Source organism: Lemur catta, chromosome X (genome assembly GCF_020740605.2).
Source record: "Lemur catta isolate mLemCat1 chromosome X, mLemCat1.pri, whole genome shotgun sequence".
NCBI classification, from domain to species: Eukaryota; Metazoa; Chordata; class Mammalia; order Primates; family Lemuridae; genus Lemur; species Lemur catta.
The window spans coordinates 48,066,568-48,087,284 of NC_059155.1; the positions used below are offsets into that span (position 1 = coordinate 48,066,568).

At 46.0% G+C, this 20,717-nt stretch overlaps 1 protein-coding gene across 6 annotated transcripts in view; it reads right to left on the reverse strand.

The window, feature by feature from the left end:
• Positions 1-341: 341 nt before the first annotated feature.
• The window catches only part of DLG3 (discs large MAGUK scaffold protein 3), a 55,755-nt gene continuing 35,379 nt past the window's right edge, over positions 342-20,717 (reverse strand). For 3 of the 6 annotated variants that reach the window (XM_045538680.1, XM_045538683.1, XM_045538682.1), the window contains 9 exons: positions 12,710-12,886; positions 12,404-12,479; positions 9,532-9,577; positions 6,436-6,486; positions 5,754-5,855; positions 4,972-5,144; positions 4,497-4,606; positions 3,746-3,837; positions 342-2,610 (listed from right to left, as the gene is read on the reverse strand). In XM_045538680.1, coding sequence (XP_045394636.1) covers positions 2,504-2,610; positions 3,746-3,837; positions 4,497-4,606; positions 4,972-5,144; positions 5,754-5,855; positions 6,436-6,486; positions 9,532-9,577; positions 12,404-12,479; positions 12,710-12,886 — 934 coding nt within the window. In that variant the 3' untranslated portion in view covers positions 342-2,503. Of the gene's footprint in view, positions 2,611-3,745; positions 3,838-4,496; positions 4,607-4,971; positions 5,145-5,753; positions 5,856-6,435; positions 6,487-7,767; positions 7,810-9,531; positions 9,578-11,489; positions 11,590-12,403; positions 12,480-12,709; positions 12,887-20,717 lie in introns of all 6 variants that reach the window. The other 3 variants (XM_045538684.1, XM_045538685.1, XM_045538679.1) reach the window with 2 other exon arrangements.

A 20,717-nucleotide genomic window follows, 5' to 3' on the forward strand; every position in this document is an offset into this window, starting at 1 on the left:
TAACAAAAATCTTTGCTGCAGTAGGCATCTCCCACCTTGTGTACCTTTTGAGAAAATGTCAGCATTTTGCCACCAAGGATATGAACCCCCATCTGGTTGGTGTTATTTGAGGCAACATCTGGGGCTGGGGTCATGAAGACCCAGCATGCAGCTTTCACAAAGGACCTGTCACCACTCCAGGGGGCAGTTTCCATCTTGAGGACCAACCAGTTCAGTCAGCTGATCATCATGAAGGGCAGAGCCTTTCGGCCCCCAAGCAAAGGTTTGGGACATTTTTCCCACTGGTCGGCCCCCACCCTCCATGGTCTCAACTACTTAAAGAAAGTCTCTGAGCCACACAGTTCATTGCAACTATCGTTTATTAAAAAATATATGTCTCCTTGGAAGGAACACTGGTAAACCAACTAGTGCCATGCTTACTTTGAATCTTTGCTTTTCTTCCCTGGGAGGGGGAAAGGGTTGAGCATGGTTCAGACATCACCACTTAGTTAACATCAGAGAATCAATACTCCCTGCTCACCCCCTCCTCACCAGAGTCACAATTGGCCATCACTTTATCCCTCTTTGCCTTCAACCCAGTGTACTGCCCAGGGAAAGCTGCCGCCCTTTCTTTATCCTCATTCTGGGCCCCAGATTTTACAGTTAGCCTCATTATGCTGGTAGGATAACTGTTAAGAGATTTCTCAAATTTGGCTGGTAGTGCTTAAAGCATCTTCAACATTGCAACGTTTGCACTGGCCCTAACCCAGTGGGCTAGGAAGCAAGTGCCTCAACCCTAGGGTCAAGCATTTCGATGTTCTCCCCTGCGTCATCCCTCCAGCATGGAGGTGAGGGAGGCACATTGGCTTCAAAGGAGCACAGTGGGATGGGAGAGGGCCTGAACCACACCTGCTGCCTGCACTTGTGGCGGGCAAAAACTCCCTTGACCACAATCACTGCCATCAGACTCTGGGAAAAAGCAACAAGGTTTCACAGCTCAGCAGTAAGTGAATTTTAGCTCTACAGCTCAAATGTACAGCATTAAAGTCTACTTTCTTCTTGAAGAAACAGTAAGCTACCAGCTGTTGGGGAGGGAGCTGGGGCAGGGCATATGAAGCAGCTGCAAAAAAAAAAAAACCCAAATCAAACTCATGACATGGCTGGTCAAGCCAAATGCTGTTCTGCTGTCCCAGCATAGAACAGGAAGGCAAGTGACTCCCTGTCCCTGTTGGTGGGCCCTGGGAAGGAACCTCAGCAGAGCCCAACATGTCCTTGGCAGGTGAATGAAGGGACAGCATGGCAGTGCAGAGCCTGGGCTCCTCCTTTCAGCCCTCACCAGCCCCTGATCTCCCTTCTGCTGACGGGACGGCCAGACCTGGATCACCTACTATGTCATAAGGCCTGGCTCTTTCAGGACCACAGAAGCCTTTAGAACATTGGCAAATTGGATTCTACGCATTCACTTAAATAGTAAAAGTAAAATTTGCAATAATGAAAAGGCTGACACAGTAGCACAACATGGTTTTGGTTTAACAGCAGCTTAAAAATGAACAAAAAGGAAACCTCTCATGCAGACACATCAGGTGGCATAAAACAATAGGCAATTTCACGTGGAGCATCATTAGCCATTCTTTCTCTTTCCACACACAGGACTGACTGCACCTCAGAGCAGCAGATGCTTTCAGGTAGTCTCCAACCCTCTTGCCCCAGGCAAAAGCCCCTTCTCTCAGGCCTCAGGCTGACCCCTCCTAGAGAAAACCTTAGCTCTCAAGAGAATGACCAAATGCGAGTGCCCTTAGTGCAGCACTTACTACCATTTTCAATCCCTTCCCAACCAGCTGGAATAGAAGATGCCATCTGATTGGAATATGAAAATTAAAGCATTTCTCTAATAACATAGTACCATTGATGAAGTCTCCATAGATTTTCTAAGTCCAAATGTGTGTGAATATATATATATATTATATGAGAGTGTATAATATATATATATAATAATTTCTATATATTTTATATAAATTACATATATATATCTATATATAAATAAGATACTTTCTGTTGCCATTACGTTGCACCGTTCAGAGCTGCAAGACAGCGGTACAGACAGGTAGAAATGCCCAGGAGCATCTCATCATGTGGTGCATTTAGCTCACTTCACAAGCTGTGCAGCTGTCCAGAGTCTGTCTTTCCATCAGTCCTCCTCTCTTCTCTTCGCTTCTGCTTGGTTTTTATGAAAACAATGGCTCTGATGGATTTGCACCTGTGCTAGTGCTTGGGAAAGGTCCATGCAGGAATGGGCACAGTCACATGATGAGTGAGATGGCATCATCCCAAAAAATAAACTAAAACAAAACAAAACTTAAAAAAAAAAAGAACAGGACTAGAAAACTCAATTTTTTTTGACATATCTAAAAAGGGGGACAAGAACAGTAGCATTTGTTCTCCCCATGGGGACAGGAATGAAGAGGGAGGAGGGAAGAGGGACTTGATTTCTTCTGTTCACAAGAGAATGGTTGGAGGGGATTCTTCAGAGTTTTTCAGGGGATGGGACCCAAATGTAGTGCCCAGACTGGTCTTCAATGATTTGTTTGATTTTGTTATAAATCTCTTCCAGTGAGTCACCCTGTACAATGGCTAAAGTGAAGAGGAAAACAAAATTATTACTGTGGTCCACAGCACACCCCCAAAACCCAGCAATCCTGCCTCTCTCAACAATCCTACAGTGCCCCCCACTCACCCAGCATGAAGGACACACTCACGGGGGTGCAGCTTTGGGCTTGGCTTCACTAGCCGGCTGTCTGTGTTCTCAGGGCAGTAAGGAGAACTGGCTAGGTGCCCCAAGCCCAGGGCTTGAAGTCAACTCACTGAGACAGTGAGACTAAGTAGCAATGACCAGAAAAATGTGTTTATTCAAAAGATATTTATTGAGCACCCATTATATGCCAGACCTTGCAGCTCATGTTACTCTTGGGCACCATAAGGTTGGCAGCTTGTAATTCTAAAGCAGCCTTACTAAAAGATTTGGAAAATCCTGGTTATCCACTGAAAGAACTGAAAGCCACAATTTCTGGCAAGAGGCAGTGCTCCTGGGGCCATCACATCTGCTGTATGTCAGAGGTCAGTCCAGCAAACAAGGACATGGATACTGACAGTAAAGGGAGCTCCAAAGACCCAAGGTGTGCAAATACATTTATGAATTCTTTACTCAGTTAACCTAGTAGCACCACCAGCTAGAACCGACTCAGCACTGCCCTGCACATACATATATGTCATTGTACTTTAAAAGGTGAGGAACTTATTACATAGAAACCTTCCCAACCTTTTAAGAACGGACCTTCTAAAGTAGGCGACCATATAAACACACACACAATACACATCCTGGCAGACAACTTGAACACCACACCAAGGAATCAGCATCATGAACAAACGTTTATTCAGTACCTAAAATATGCAAAGCAAAGTAGGGGGGTGGATCTGGGAGGGAGGGAAACAAAGTGATATAGGGAGCCTACAAACTAGTAGGGACAAGACAAAATGAACAAACCAACAATCCAATGCAGCCTTTGGTGAGTGGTTTATACTATAAACTGGCTAAACTCCTATGACTATACAGAGGGAACTTGAGTGCTTTGGAAAAGTTTTTGCTCAAATGCAACCAGAAACTCTGTGCAAAGTTTCTAAATCCTGTCTAAACCTCTTTGAGACACTTATCGAAACAGGTATCTGGCTGGTCCCATGGCACCCTAGGCTAGGCAGCAGAGATTCTTACCTGTAAAGTATTCTCCAAACTCCTGCTCCAGTTTCATGGCTTTGTCATAGAGCTTATTCGCTTGTTCATATGTCTGTCGTCGGTTCATTTCCCTGCCAAAAACACAGAAGAAAAATAGTTCCAAACTAGATCCTATGTTTTGATTAACATAAAGGATTATTCCAGGAGCCCTAAAAATGTGCTAAGCTGCCCTCTCAGAGTTAGCCCATGGCTAACTCCTTCCTCAAATCTTCCAGGTTCAAAAGCCCAACCAGGAATACATGCGATACATGCGCAGGCGCTCAAAACAGAAGGAGCAGCCAGTGAGGTGGCTCATGCCTGTAATCCTAGCACTACAGGAGGCTGAGGTGGAAGGATCACTTGACGTAAGGAGTTCGAGACCAGCCTGAGTAAGAGCAAGACCCCATCTCTATTAAAAATAGAAACAAAATTAGCCAGGCATGGTGGCATGAGCCTGTAGTCCCAGCTACTTGGGAGGTTGAGGCAGGAGGATCACTTGAGCCCAGGAGTTTGAGGTTGCAGTGAGCTACGATGACACCACTGCACTGTAGCCCAGGTGACACAGTGAGAATCTGTCTCAAAATAAATAAATAAATAAATAAAAATAAAGCACCTAGTGACCAGAGCTGGGGCACAGTTTCCTTCAAGCTTCCATTGGGTTCTACCCCTGCCCAACAAATCGCTTTATTCTCCATTTCCCTTCCAGGGCCCCATCCTGGCTGGGCATGTCTGAGTCTCAGCAAACACTTACATAAGGGCTTCAATGGACTTGGGCTTGATGAAAACGGCAATAGGGTAAAGTTGCGATTGCTGCAGTCTCTTGATAGCATTGCCAGAAACATCTAAGATGCAGTGCTTGCCCTGAAAAAGCAGAGTTGTATCAGTCTACCCACTCCCTGTCCACCTAACCCCAAGCAGAAATTCAGTGGCATTTCAAACATCCACCTGGGGGAAACCCAGGGCCACCCAGAATGGCCTAGAGCCAGGCCTCACTTTTTGCTCCTACTACCCAGAAAAGGCTGCATCTGCCCAGGGGTCCCCATTCCCCAGTGGGTGACGCTCAGGGGTAAGTTGCATAGAGATACACAGCTTCATCAAGGGGCTAAGAATATGCACAGCTCCCATGGCTTTGGTCAGCAGTACCACTTGGTAGCCCCTGTGTTGGAAGGATGAGGATCCAAGTGGAACATTTGTCTTCCCTTTAAGGTCCTCTCCTCTATGCTTACCCTCTCTGCAACTGCCCGCACTGACTGGATGCTGGTCCCATAGAGATTATCATTGAATTGGCCCGCCTCAATGAACTTGTTGTCCTGAATATCCTTCTCCATTTGTTCTCGGGACACCACAAAGTGGTAGTCTTGTCCATCTACCTCATTGTCACGCCGAGGCCGGGTAGTATCTGAAAGAAGAAAGGAAACACTTTGTGGCCCAAGGGCAATGACCTGCCCTGAGCCAAAAAAAAAGATGACTTGGTCCTCTCTCACCTGGGTGGGTCACAGGGCTACTCTAATTTTTTTCAGATGAGTCGGGGGAAAAAAGCAGTTGGGAAGGAGTTTGTCTTGCCTACTTTTCTTCCAATCTCCAGGTCTCACACAAAGGAGACACAGCAGGCTATTTGCTTTAGCTTAAACTGGACCAGCAAGGTGGGGTTTCTCGAGCCAAGGCCTGGCAGAGGGTGCCAAACTTGGTACAGGAGTCAGTGAACCTAACAAACTTTTCATTGAGTCATATCAACACCATTTTGGCTAGGCCTCTCCGTTTGTCCAATCATTCCTGACAGTTGCCAAACTTCCCCCTAAGGGAGTAAGCAGCCAAGCCTGATGTCTTAGTCCTCTCAATCCCATTAGCTTTTGGGGAATTTATTGCCACCTACTCTCTTCCAGGGTATCAGAAATACCCTGTCCCCAGACAGCCCTGGCATGTGATCCCAGGCCTTTTCCATAAAACATCAGAGCAACAATTCCCAGGGTACTAAGCTTTACTCTCTTGCATCTTCCTGGGCTCTTACGTGGCACACAGGATCCAAATTTATGCGGGAACTCAGAGATCAGGTCATCGTTGACTCGGTCCTTCATTGGGCCCAGGATGATCACAGGCCTTGCATAGTGAACTAGAGAGGGAGAGCATCAAGACAGTGAACAGAGGCCCCTATCTGCGAGTCTGGCTAGAACACAGAGGCTCTGGAGCCAAGACTCAGACAGGGTGAAGCATCCGAGGCCATTGTCTGGCTTTTAACTACAAAGACATCAAAGAGCCTTTAATTCGAGAATATCTAAGTCCAAGGCAAGTCTGAAACCAGAAGCATCTCGCAACAGATTCAGGATAAATCTCTGCAGAGACACCAGTAGCTGAGCAAGGTTTTTGCAAAGCACCCACTGAAGGGAGGGACTGGGATCTCTCTTTCAGCAGTGGCTATACCCACTGAAATATACCTCTCCTTTGGAAGACATCCTGGCAGCAGGCAAAGTCACAGAGAAAGGTACACACTGGATGGCCTCCCCCTTCCCTATGACACTAGGAAGGAGTAAAGAGGAGGAGGAGGAGGAGGAAGAACCCAGGGGCTGGATGTACCATAAGTTGGGCCTTCCTCCTCCCCCAGGTCCCTTCCTCTGTTGCCATAGCTGCCCACTGCATTGAGCCCCATGACCGGGAGGCTAGCACGAAGGCAAGACTCTCAGAAGGGGGCTTACTTTCTTGCCGTGTCACTGGCTCATATGACAAGATAGCATCCTCTTGTCCTTCTGCAACAAAAAGGGATAGGTTAGCACTGTATGATCTCCTTCCCTATGTACAACATTCGCTGTAGTCCCACCCCTGATGGAAAGCAGCCTTATCAAGTGGCACTTGCTACCACCTGCGCTGTCATCCTTTTTGCTTTCTGTTGGTAAGAAAGCACAGGAAGCCCTTCACTGGCCCTGGGGCAGGAGTCAGCAGTTCTCTTGTTCAGTGAAATTTCTATCAGTGAACAAAGGGCCAAGTTCCAGAAGCCATGAAGCCTCCACCAAAAACCACCCCAATTTCTGAGGAACTGTTCTTGTAGCTAACAGTCGGCTATGTTCAGCAGCCCCCTTGCTCTGGTAAAATGACAAGGATGCTTCAGCTGGTTGAGACACACTTGCCAGAGTCCTCTCACCTGCAGGCAGAGGAGTCAGGGCACATGCGGGTCTCCGAAGCTGTTGCCTACCTTTGCTGTTTTAAGGGTCTACTTATCCCCACCTCCGTTGGAAGAAGCATCCAAAAAAGTGGTGCATGGCTGGGCTAAGGGCCCCAGTGCCCTTTAAGAGGAATGCTGAGCTTGCTCTCTCCTCATGGTGGAGCTCCACATAGCCTAGTAATGATGAGGTTTCCCTAAAACAGTCACCAAGCCACTTGGTGCTGGATGCTTGGAGGTCCAAAAGTGGCTGACAACAGCCCTGGGGACGGCAGTGATATTTGCATCAAGCCACAGGATGCTTGCTAAAAAGGCTTCTTCTGAGCCTATGACTTCTGGGGCAGATTTACAAGGCCTCTAGCCACCACAGCTCATGAGGTTTGAACTGTGGTTCCTCTGGTCTGGTCACAGGATCTCCCAAGGAAAACTGGGCAATTATCTGGTCATTTAACTAACCAGCACAAAAGATAAGGAGGTCCTAGTGACCTAGAAAGACAGATTCAGAACAATATCCCATAGGAGCCATTTTTCTTTTGGTCTCTGAGCAAATCTGTAAACCTGGAAGCATCTATAGCCCAGGGCCCATGGCAGAGATTTACTCTCTGGTAGTTTACCCTTCCCAGGTCCCAGGGATGCTTTTAAGTCAGGCCCTGGCCAGAACTACAGGGCTTATACTCTCCTTTAATCCGTGGGGCAAACCCCATCCCATAAGGAGAATGAACCGGCCACAGCATTTCCAGGATCTCAAAGTGTACATGGCTAAAAGAAGCACCAGCCTCTGAGCAGAAATGGCAGCCGTGCAACACTGGAATGAGGATGACTGGGACACATGGTAGAGCTGCACAACATGGGGGGAATGACACACACTTACTGGAACTGCTTTCGCTGTCACTGGTGTTGGATGTCACTCCCTCTGCAAGCCAACAAGAAAGAGACTCCAATTCAGAACACACCACTGAGAGGTCACGCAAAGCACAAAACTCAAATGCTCCAGGAGCAAGACACTGAGCTGCCAACCAAGTCAGGCCACATGAGGCCTGCCACATCCAGGCTACCAACTGGGAGGCACAGCTCCAATTCCGAGCCCCTGGCCATCTCACACTTGTCCCCAGAGCCCTCTTGGTCTGCCAAGTTCCTTCCTACACACTACAAGCCTTGCTTCCTTCAGCAGCATCTTCTTCATCTGAATCAAATGAATTGACTTGGATGGTTTCCCAATCCTATCTCAAAATGCATCTCCCAAGGCTAATGACAGGAAAGAAAAGGCAGTGACAGGAACAAAGAGACGTCCACAGACCTGGCTGCTCATGAATTTCCTTCCCAGACAGAGCCCCCAAAGTACGGAATCGTGTGGCACTGCAGAAGTAATAAGCTAACCACTCGATGGGTTAAGCAGGCACCCGGGAGCGCTGCTCTGACCATTTGGTGGGACCCCCGGCCCTTGCCACCACTCCAAAGAAGGAGGGCTTAGCTTCAGCAGTGAGGGGGGATGCACCTCTATCCACCACAAGACAGATATGTATGTCAAAACACAGAGACAACAAAATCAACAAGAATACCTTGAGGACAAGACAGTCCTCCTGTCTCAGACAGTTGGGACCTGCCCATCTCTGAGTGTGGGTGGAGAAAGCTCAAACAGAGGAACAGCATTCACAGGAGGCACAAACAAAGTCCACTCCTCCCAGCACAACAGGCGAATGAAGATGAGACATGGACACACCAAACTATGGAGAGAGACACTGCTCGTTTCAGCCAAGACCACACTGTTCCAGACCATGATATGCTGTGGCCCCCCCTCAGGAAGGACTGGCTGAATTGCCACACGTGACTAGTTCCTGAACAATCCCTGATGGCAGCTCCTTTGCCTTCAGCCTTTATGATTTATTGAAGGAGAGTATATGCTGACAGAACCCACCAGGCATGGCACCTGTCCATGCACCTTTGCACACAGCAGGGAGGCCGCTAAGTCCCCATCATCTAGGCCCTTATCATTTTCCACTCTAGGATTATTTTCCAGAATGGAAAATCAGGTCAGTTAGAGTTTTCCTAAGATAAAGCACTAGCTATATATGGAATGGTGCTGAGACCCCCACCAGGCCAGCTCAGCCCCTTAGAGACACTCTGTGGAAAGCTATTTGCTGAGGCCCTGGACCTGTTGGGGCACTTAGATGCAGGGTGGGTAAAAGAGTTCGCAGTACCCTTGCCCCTAGGTAGAGGGACTACAAGAGCCGCAATCCTTACACCCAATTCTTCAATGTGTCACTGGGAGAAGAATCCAACTAGCAGGCACCTCCCCCCTTGACAATAGGCTAGAGATTAGCTGAGTAGTTACCCTGAAGGAGCATTTCAGGCCCACCTCACTGCTTAGGTGGGATACCAAGCTCGTGCCCTCCTACTTCAAGGGGCAAAAGGAAAACATAGACATGAATTATAGGGATTTATTAGGGTACCAGGGCTCCAGAGTAAATGTGTGACATTTAGAACCACATGCATTTCTTCCTGCTGTGGTATCAAGAGTTCTCACAAACACTGCCCTCCCCTCCCGCTTCACCCTCACCCACGTCCCCTAAACCCCCACCCCCACTACCTCCACTCATGCCACAAATACAGTTAATGGTGTGTAAGTTTGACTTACTCAGGTTCTTTGCTCCATAATAATCGTCACTTAACCCCGGGAAGTCCTGATTTCACAGACAGCAAGGACAGAGAGAAGGGAGGGGAGGGAAGGGGAGGAGAGGGAGGGGAGAGGAGAAGGGGAGGGGAGGGGAGGGAGGGAGAGAATTGGGGAGAAGAGAAAAAATACAGAAAAAAGACAAGGGGAAGGAAGAATACAGAGGCAGGTGAGCACTAGTGACAGAAGTGTGAAATACTATGAAGACCTATAACTTCAGTGAAGTCAAGAACTTTGCTACAGAAAGAACATCCCATATCTGGACTTCATGCTGCCCAAATTTGTTGCCAGAGGACCTTGGAGTGAACCAGCTTTCTGAAGTAGTCTACAGCTGTAGGCCCACAGGATAAGACAGGTGACATTCCAAGGTTTAGAGCACCTGCTTTGACTAAATTTGCAGTTGGAGAGCCCAGGTCTCTGCTTTGCTCCTGAGATCACCATTTCCCTCTGTAGGTGCCTGAAAAAACAAATATCCATGTGTGCCAGACTGGTAGACAGAATTACCATCCCCCAAGGAACTTTCACCCAATACTGACTCACTCTGTCCAAATGCTTCAGGGAAAGCTTCACGCAGTCTGGGGTGTGGCCTCCAAAGCTGCCCTGAATTGTGCAGACCACGGCGGGGGGTGAGCTCAGCTTCCAGAGAATAAGCACTAGGGTACTTCCAACTCTGTCGTCCAACGGGTACTCCTCTCCCAGGCTGGGGCACTAAGCAGTGGATACCTCCCCAGGCTTGGCTCAGCATGGAGGTACTAGGACTCATCTGGTGAACTGCAGTGACACCACCTCAGAACGTCTCCTACTTTCATGAGCAGAACCACCTTCATCTATTGCTTCTTCTTGAGCTACCCCAGGATAAAGAGCCATGGCCTCCATCTGGATGAGGACACCCTTCTATCTACCATGTTCCATCCCAGATGGCAATGATCTACACATATCATGACTGCGAATCAGGCTACCCTTAAAAAAAGGACATTTCCTATTGGAACTAGTCAGTCTCTTGTCAGTCCCAACAGCCCGGGACCCCAAGATCCCTCCATGTAAGACAGAGGAGTCACTGGTAAATGACAGATGTTTACAATTCATGATGAGACAAATGGGAAAATAGTTTTCAAGCCAGACCTGGTGTTTAAGGTTAGGGTTAGAGCAGTTTATCTCTGAGGCATACGGTAGAACAAGAAGATTCATCAGGATTAAATTAGATTTTAAAGTTAATTGAGCTCAGCATTATAACTTTTTCTGCCAAACCAACTTCGAATTTCTCAATAAATCTTTATTTGGACAATGTTGAGCAACACCCTTTCCATGTCAACTCATTTAAGCAGGAAAGATTTTCTTGTGAGAACTGGCTCTGTAGGCACTCTACGACGACAGTGAATCTGCTGAGAGTCACTTGGATATCCTGTGTGCTTATGTATGTGCGTGGGATTTCAGAAGTAGCCCCGACTCCAGGGATCCTCGGAAGAAAAGGCTCTTCTCTTGACATAGATGAGTGAAGTTAAAGGAAAGAAAACACAAGAGGAAGGAGCCAGGAGAGCAACACTGAGTCCCTAGACCTTGATTTCTTGAAAAACCATTTTTCTAACCCTGACACTGGCTGAAAACTGCTTTTCACCACAGCAGAGCTCCATTTGGCACTTCCAATGCCAGTGCCACACACTTCCTGGAGGCTGGCCCTGGGACCAGTCCCACCTCAGCACCTCCAACATTCATTCCAAGTGAGGAACTGGACAAATTAAGACCCAATATCTCCCCGTGCAGACCAGTTTCTGCCCTGACTGTGAATAGGCAGGTGCACATGCGCATAGGCACACACAGGGCCACACACGCCCTTGCCCAAACTGCTCCTAAGGGAAGGTGCGACTGAGGACGAGAGGACAAGGCTGTGGACGGTCTGCTCTCTGGACTCTGCTGCTACTTACGTTCCTGTATGCTGCTCTCCTGGGCCAAGTTTTCTTTGCTCTTGTAAAATGGAAACTTTCGAGAGAGGCGGAAACTCTTTTTACGTTTCGTTTTGATCGACTGTGAAAGAACATGAAGATGGAGGGGAAGGACAGAAGAAAAAAAAAACAGAACAATGGATTTTAAAGCATGCAAGAAAACTAAAATGGAGACAATGGTGAGCTAAATAAAAGACCATCTCTCACAAATGGAGTCTAAGAGATTAAATGAAAGTTGATGTAAGAGGAAAATTATGTTTACAGGAAAATGTTGTAGGGATGTTAGAGGTTTCTACCTAATCCAGAATCATAACACTCACTGGCACTTCCTAAAGAACAAAGGTCACTGTAGTCTCCTGGACACATGCCCTAAGGTGCCATTGACATACAGAGTCATCTACTCCATGTCTCTCTTCCCTCTACTGCTCCGGAAGTTCTTTGGCCTGTGAAGCTCATAGAAGAAAAGGGGTGAATGGAGAGCCCTCCTGCCTCAGGTTGTCTGAAGGGAGGTGGGAGCTCTGAGGCTGGCCTTCTTGGATGGATGATGGGGACAGATTCTGTTCAGGGTCCCCACAACTCCGACAGGGTCTATAGCCAGGGAGACCCCCGTGAGTGGTTTGATATTCCCCAAGCAAGTCAGCCTTCCAGACAGTCCAACTCCAACACATCTTCAAGAGCCAGTACCCAGGTGGAAGGAGCACAGACTAGCCATAGACTTTCTAAGTGCTCTCTCACTGCTTTCTGAAAAGCAGTCAATGTTTTGATAGGGCAGAGCCAGACTCCTGAAAAAGAGATTTTCTTTTGTGCTCCCCACTTCTCTTAAACATCAGACCAAACTCCAAGCCTCTTGCCTCTCTTCAACATATAGGCTGACTTCCTTGGGGGGTCCCACTTACCCTGTTAGACTCAATCATCCCCGTCCTGGCATGGAACTTCACAGTTTTCAATCGAGCTCTTTCTTTCTTTTCCACCCTGTTTTGGAGTCAGAAACAAGCTCTGTTACTGCCAGAATATGGTCTCAGCAGTGGGTTGCAACAGGAACAGTAGCTACTTTTTGGCTCATTGAGTGAAAACCATGTCACGTACCACTTCTCTACCAACACACATGTTGCTCTCAAGCAACTTGTAGCATAACGGGAAAACAAGAAAGAAATACCAGCAAGAGGGAAGCAAAGGCCTTGCTAGTGATCATGATAACTCACCTCTTCTTACTGGGGATCACACCAATCTGCTCACTTTCTCCATGTGGGGTCACCAGCCTTGCCTGCCACCACTCATCATCGGAGGCATTAATGACATGCAGAATATCACCATAAGAGAAGCTGAGCCCCTGGCTTGGCAGGCAGCTGTCCCGAGTCCGATCGTAATCAAACAGGGCCCTAAAAGGCACAGTGAAAGATAAAGTGATCATCCAACCCTAAATGCCAGGAGACTGGCACCCTGAAAGGATGGCAGAGGAAGGCCAACCTAAACAGCACAGATATAGCAGCTTCACAGCAGACCAGAAGGAATTCTCCAGGAAATTGCAGCCTTCTTTCAGTCCCAAAATGGCAAATATGCATCCCCTTTTCAAAGGAACATCCCATTCTCCCAAGAAGGAGCATAAGGGAAAATCTCGTACAAATCCCGTCCCATCCTGTATTCTGGACTCAAGGTGGAAGTCCAAAGTAGAACTCACTCAATAGCCCTCTCCCTCACCCACATTCTAGGAAACTAGCTCTACCAAGGGGCTTTCTCAGTTTACAAACATATCCTCAATAAGCAGTTGAAGAGGCTGGGCTCAGTGTCTCAAGCCTGTAATCCCAGGACTTTGGGAGGCCAAGGGGGGGGTGGATCATCTGAGCCCAGGCGTTTGAGATCAGCCTGGGCAACACAGTGAGACAAAAAGTAAGAAAAATTAGCTAGGCATGGTGGTGTGTGCCTATAGTCCCAACTACTGGGGAGGTTGAGGCAGGAGGATCGCTTGAGCCCAGGAGCTCGAGGGTACAGTGAGCTATGATGATACCACTGTACTCCAGCCTGGGTGTCAGAGTGAAACTCTGTCTCAAAAGCAAAAGTAGTTGAAGAGAGAACAAAAAAATGTTAACTACAATCCCAAACAATGAATGTTAAATGCTGCAGAAACACAAAAGAAAGAAAGGGCCTTGTGTCCTGAGGCAGCCAAGGAAAAAGCTAAGGTTGCCAGTGACCCACACAATGATAAGGTCAAAAGGGACCCTAGAAGTCTCCTAGTTCAGTCTCTTTTTCTTATATATGGGGAACCAGAAGCTTAGGGAGGAAGACCTAATTAACCTGGGACAGAACCCATGTCCTCTGACACAATATAAACGAAGCAGAGTAAATGAAAAGAAAGGAGTGGATACAACAATTCACAGTGCCCTGTTAAATTCAGCTACAGTCATAAATCATCTTCACTCCCTTTAAAATTCCTAAATAAAAGCCCTGAATACCTGGTTCTCTCTGCCAACATACTCTTCCTCTTCCCCTTGTGTTGGCCCTTTTCCATCTGGAATAGTAAAATAAACTTCTCTCTATCCTAAACTTTGCCTGGAGAAATCTTTCTCAAAACCTGTGTGCACTAACTTCCACCCTAACAGAAAAGAGATAAAGGCAAAGGCAGGAGAAGGTGGGGAGAGAGCTATACCACCCAGGCTTGAGGAAAAGGAGACTAGCTTGGCTGCAGCTGGAAGCCCTAGGAAATGATGTCGGAAATAAAGCCCTGGGGCAAATTTTGGGAGGCCTCGAATAAACCTGATCCAGTGGCCCCTGAAAATTTGAGAGTGACACATCAAAAGTGTCTTAGAAACATTAACCCAACCTCATATGTGATGGGATAAGTGGCCGGGTGTGTGTGGCAAATTTAAATGAAACCTCAATCCTTCTGCGCCTGCTGCTGACTCTAGCTCTGGTGAGGCTGGGCTGGTACTTCGCATCAGAGCTTCCTGCTCAGAGAACAAACTCACCTGGATAAAAGTTTCTACTTTTCTCATCCAGTGGATCCTCTCCTCATATCAAGTCACCACAAATGGGTGATTTCAGTGAGAAGTTTGTATTTTTCTACCTGCAATCTAGGCTCTGTCTTCTTTGTATTTTCGGTTAACAGAGGTGTTTTCACATCTTTGTACACATAGCCCAGTGGATTGCTCAGAACCCAGTTCCAAGACTTCAGCTTTTACCTGCAACATGGTGGCCTGTAGCTCAGCTGGAAGCTGCAAGTAAAACACACTATTTCCCCACGTGTAAATCCAAATGAAAGACAGAACGTAGTAAAACCATGGAGACAATAAAATACTCATCTACTGTTTAAAGTTTTTGAAACAGAATACTTAAAAATCAATGTCAGAGGATTTGAAAATGAAAATACCCAACTCTAACAAAAAGCCCTGTTTTTCTCTCAGTTTACATATTCAAGGCAGTAAGGAGAGCAACAGAGTCCAGCAGATAAGGAGGTGATGTTCGTGAGGTGCTTTCCCGGCTCCATGTGACAGAATGAAATCTGAATGCATTCACACTGCCTGAGTCCTGTGTTTCCTAAAGCAAGGAAGGCATTCTGTCAGCCACTCCTACTTACTTAGACAAGCATCATGAAGCGACCTTATTCTCAGCAACAATGAGAAACACTAAACGTCAGTATGGGCCACAAAGATTAGAACAAATACAGTAAGGAAAAGAACAGAACTTGGGTTAAGCACAAATTGGGAGGGAGGGAGGGAGGGAGGGAGCGAGGAAGGAAGGAAGGAAGGAAGGAAGGAAGGAAGGAAGGAAGGAAGGAAGGAAGGAAGGAAGGAAGGAAGGAAGGAAGGAAGGAAGGAAGGAAGGGGAAGGGAAGGGAAAGGAAAGAAGGGAGGGAGGGAAGGAGGGAGGGAAATGTTAAAATGAGTTAGGAAAGATTTGGATGAATTTGTAGAAGATTAGAAGGCAGAGTTTACTGGTTACTAGTTTAAAACACAATATACACTTTAGCACCTCACAGAACCATACTTGACCTTTGGCAACAGCAGTAACAAGCTGGAGTACGTATGGTAAAGTTGATGTAAACATGTTTTCCAGATGCCAGGAATCCAATTATTTGTAATTTTTTAAACATCTGAGGTTCAAATAAAGTTAATATAACAGTTTATTTCCAAGATGAATTTTAGGTACCTTCCATTATTAAAACCCACAGAGCACAAGTGAAGTAAAAGCAAAATAAACACAGATCAAAGTTAACAAGACTTTGCCAGTAGTTACCTCTGCACATTGGGAATTGTACTGTTTGGTTTGTTTTTTTTTTAGCTACAGCATGTGTTCCTTTTACAATTTTCAAAAAATATAAGTTAATTAAAAATTAAAGTGGGGAAACAAATATAATATACTAAGCTTGAGTCATTTACTTCAGACGAGGAACGCATTTGGCTCTAAGTTCCCTAGCAAGTAAGGCAAGAAAGGAAGTTGTATTAACTCCAATATCCCAATAAAAAGCAGTACTCAAGTCTATCTGGATTTTGTTGATGACTTTATGAATGATGAATGAACGAGGAATACTGAATAAGAGGATGGACAATGCTTTTTTAAGCTATGATTTTATTAAAGACATAGAAACATAGTATCTGAATTTGAAATTCTGAACTAGAATATTATTCTCAGTTGGGAATGTAAAAGATGAATTAACAAGAATTTCCTTTTCTGTCAATCAGAATTGCAAATAGGAAAAGAACTTTGCAAAACATTGAGCCTTAGGGTTCATTTTGTCCAACTTCCTATCTAATGAAGGAAATTCCTTAGATATTCTCTAAGTTTCTTTCCAGCTCTAGCATTTAATGAGTCTGGGTCTTTCCTAGGTCTTCTCTACCAGGCTACACATTCCCAATTCCTTCAACAATCCTTTCCTTTGTCATGATTTTGATTTGTTTTCCAAACCCATGATGTGGATTTTCTCTAAATCCACTTTGTCTCTGTTCCTGCTGTAATTTTGTTTGACTAAGAGCTAGAAAACTTCCTCACAGATGATGATAGCAAGACCCAGATATGCACAGGGCCTTATCTAGAGTTGCATGGGGTTGGGGGAGCCGGTGGGAGGTAACTCTCAGATCAGGACTCTTAAATCTCAGAAAATTTCACAAGGTCAAAGTCACAGTCATGTGTATATTACAAAAAAAAAAAAAAAGCTAACGCTCCATTTGTCTACATCTAGAAATTATTATTCTTTCACTATTTAAATATTTACTGAGTCTTCTTTATGTGGGGCACTGTGTTAGATGCAAAAGCAAAGTAAGCTCCTGGCCCTGTGAAGCTTGCTATTTGACAGAGTATGTTAAGTATGTTGTAGCAAGAGGCCCTGAAGGAGGACAAACCAAGCCCTAAAAGCATTTACAGGGAGTGTAGATCACATCTAGTTTGTGGAAGCTATGAGGAGGTATTGCTTTTTGAATTGGGCCTCAATGAAGGTTCAGGATATCAAAAGGTGGAGACGGAGAGAGGTCCTTCCAGCTCCAGGGAACAGTGTAAGCAAAGGACTGGACTGTTGAGCTAAGGAGTTTGACACTCACTTACTAGGCCTTGTATGACCAACTTCATTGCCTCAGCTTTTTTATCCCATTACCAGGCTAAACTTTCCTGTGGAAATTAACCCAGTAAAACAGAACAGCCCAGAGTATTAAAGTCAAACAACCTCTCACATGACATGTATTTTCAAGTAATCAAAAAAAAGGTATGTAAATTAGACCTTAATACATTTTTTAAAAATATCAATTACCTTTCTAGGATCTTTAAGTATGCTAAACTGTGGCTGTCTAGCAGTGACAGTCTCTCTGAGAAACAGCCTGGAATCCTAATGAAGTGACAGAGTTTGGCACCTTCTTACAAAAGCCTCATTTTAGGCCTGGTGAGAGGAGGAAGGAGCGTCTTTCTCCACAACACTGACATATCCTCTCCCTCCCCCTTCCTATCTGTAGGGGAAGCACTAGAGATAGTCAAGGCAGATACTGCCCCTTTTAAATTGGACTGAACCACTGTCCCAGAACCGAAATCCCATACATGCAGAGCCCAGATGATACAGCAACCAACCATTTCAACCCAATTCAAAAAGAGAGTGAGCAGGAAAAAAGAAAGCAAAACCTATTTGTCTCCAGACACCTAAAGAAAGGCCATAATTAAGCATCTGCCACCTTGGTCTCACTTTACATATGTGTGTGTGTGTGTGTGTGTATCAGCTTATCTGTGTGTGTATCAGCTTATCTGACAAGATTGTGTGTTGGGAGAATAGAAGCCTTAGAAACCTGGCCAGGCTCAGTGGCTCATGCCTGTAATCTTAGCACTCTGGGAGGCCAAGGTGGGAGGATCTCTTGAGGTCAGGAGTTTGTGATCAGCCTGAGAAAGAGTGAGACCCTGTTTCTACAGAAAATAGAAAAATTAGCTGGGCCTGGTAGCGTGGGCCTATAGTCCCAGATTTTCAGGAAGCTAAGGCAGGAGGATCGCTTGAGCCCAGGAGTTTGAGGCTGCAGTGAGCTGTGATGATGCCACTGCACTCTAGCCCAGGCAACAGAGCAAGACTCTGTCTCAAAAGAAAAAAAAAAGAAGCAGCAGCAGCCTCAGAAAACCCCTTATTCTTTCTGGGTCTAGATAAAAAGAATTTCATGGAGGCCTCTGAATTAAGGACTTGGTCACATCACAAGGAAACACTGTGTCATGAGAGAACAAAGCTCATGGAAATATTACCATCCCCAGCCTAAAGCCACAGTGCTTAACATACACAAAAGATGATTTGCCCTGGAATATGCTCCTCCTTAGTTAAGTCCATGCACCTCTATGAAGCCAGGGAGAGCCAGACCCTGGGTATTACTGTAACTTTTTAAATATTGAGGCCAGGCCAGAAAAAAAATTATTTAAGAGAAGGATAAAGAGTGTGGCACAGGAAAAATGTGACATGTAAAAACAAAGTAACAGTAGACAACAAAGCAGCTTTCCCGAGCCATCTCACCATCATAAGGAGCTGATGCAACTTCCCAAGGGTCTCTGGGTTTGAGTTCCTGAGCTAATCGTCAGCACTCTAGCTTTCAAGGCAGCTCCCTGTCTCCCTAAGGAGAAAGTGTTTCCAAAGGTCTTCAAAGATATGTTGCTTAAGAGGTGACCTTTAAAATATCCCCTAAGAGATACATGCACACACCCACAAGGATAACGCACATGCTCAGGGGAACTTTGTTGAAGCTTCCTTTCATCTGGGCCCTCCCTGCTGGATGGCAGAGCAAGAATATAATCAGCTCAAAGTGAACAGGTTATCAGGCAAAAATCTTTGTAGTTCAGATCCTAAAGTGTGATACAGGGAAATCATAAGCACCTGGCACAGCCACCATGGTTGTCCTAGTGCACCAGAATGCAAAGAAAATGGCAACCACCAAGGAAACTGGTCAAGCAGGTTTCTCGATGCAAAGCAAATAAGAGCACTATAGCCTCAAAGGCAAGGGGTTGACTCTGCTGATCTCACTTATCTGTCTAGCTGAGATGCTCTGTCAGCCCCTTCACCCCCTCAGCAACTCCTCTAAGGCCCAGTCCAAATCTTCCCCTGCTTTGTGATCCTTCCCACTCCAAATTTCCTTCTTCCAAATTCATATCATGTACTTTGCAGCAACTTTTCTTTATACTTCCTATTTATTGCTATTTAATTCTTGCAAGCGTTTTTTTTCTGAGACAAGGTCTCTCTCTGTCACTGAGGTTAGAGTGTGGTGGCATCATCATAGCTCACAACCTCAAACTCCTGGGTTGAAGTGATCCTCCTGCCTTAGCCTCCCAAGTAGCTGGGACTACAGGCGCGTGCCACCACACCCAGCTAAGTTTTCTATTTTTTTTTTGTAGTGACAGGGTCTCACTGTTGCTCAGGCTGGTCTCAAACTCCTGGCCTCATGCAATCCTCCTGCCTCAGCCTCCCAGAGTGCTAGGATTACAGGTGTGAGCCACCACACCTGGCCTCTTGCAAGGTTTTTTTTTGAGATAGAGTCTCACTCTGTTGCCCAGGCTAGAGTGCTGTGGCATCAGCCTAGCTCACAGCAACCTCAAACCCCTGGGCTCAAGCGATCCTTCTACCTCAGCCTCCTAAGTAGCTGGGACTACAGGCATGTGCCACCATGCCTGGCTAATTTTTTTTCTATATATTTTTAGTTGTCCAGCTAATTTCTTTCTATTTTTAGTAGAGACGGGGTCTCACTCTGGCTCAGGTTGGTCTCGAACTCCTGAGCTCAAACGATCCACCCACCTCGGCCTCCCAGAATGCTAGGATTACAGGCGTGAGCCACCATGCCTGGCCTTGCAAGGTTTTTTGATGTTTCATATTATATCGCCAAAGTGGAAGCCTTTTAAAGACTGAAACCATGTCTTATGCTCTATGTGGGATTCTGAATGTTTGTGAATCATAGATGAGACCAGGCTACTGGGGGTGGGGGTCCACAGAATATCCTCCCAGGTACTAGCCCTCAGAGTGTTCTCCTACTGTATTTCCCTTCCATAGTAACTGGAGTCTAAGACATCACTTTCTTCCTTTGGCCAGAAAGTACTGGATAAAGGGCATATATTATTTGAAGACTGAGCAGCCCATCCCTTGCCCAGTCCGTATAAAGCATGGACAGAAAGCTATAATGCAGCTGTCACTCATTAGTCCTCGACTTTAGCGAGAAAGTTAAAATTTCCAGCAGGCTCTAAAAAGCAGCCTAAAAGCCTGAACCCAAGCACTCAGGCAGGTACAGGGTGGGTTATCACAAGAGGAGTGAGTGCAGCTAGCAGCAAGTCAAGCCCCCCTGGCACAACTTGAAGAAGGGTGCATGGAGAGTAGGTGAGGGCACTTTTCCCCTTAGTCTATCTCAAAGTTTCAGGCCTTAGAGGGCAATTATGAAGTTAGAGAGGCATTCAAGGACCAATTAACCCACAATGAGTGGCTGTTCAGGGCTCACGGCACCTGCAGATGACAAGATGAGCTGAGGGATTACAAGCACAGGCCCAGTAGTGTTTGGGAACAGGCAGTTCCAGAAGTCACTGATGCAGGAAACTCTGCCTCACACTCTGGTAGCACTGAACACTTATATACATTGTTGTTGCTTTTTAAAATACATATTATCACCACTCCCAAATTCTGTCAGATAGTGAAGCCTGCCAATATTATCTTGTTGGCATCTTAATCCACTATTGAACTTTAATGAACAAGACCAGTTAGGCTCCGCCAAGCACCACCACTCTGGTAAAACG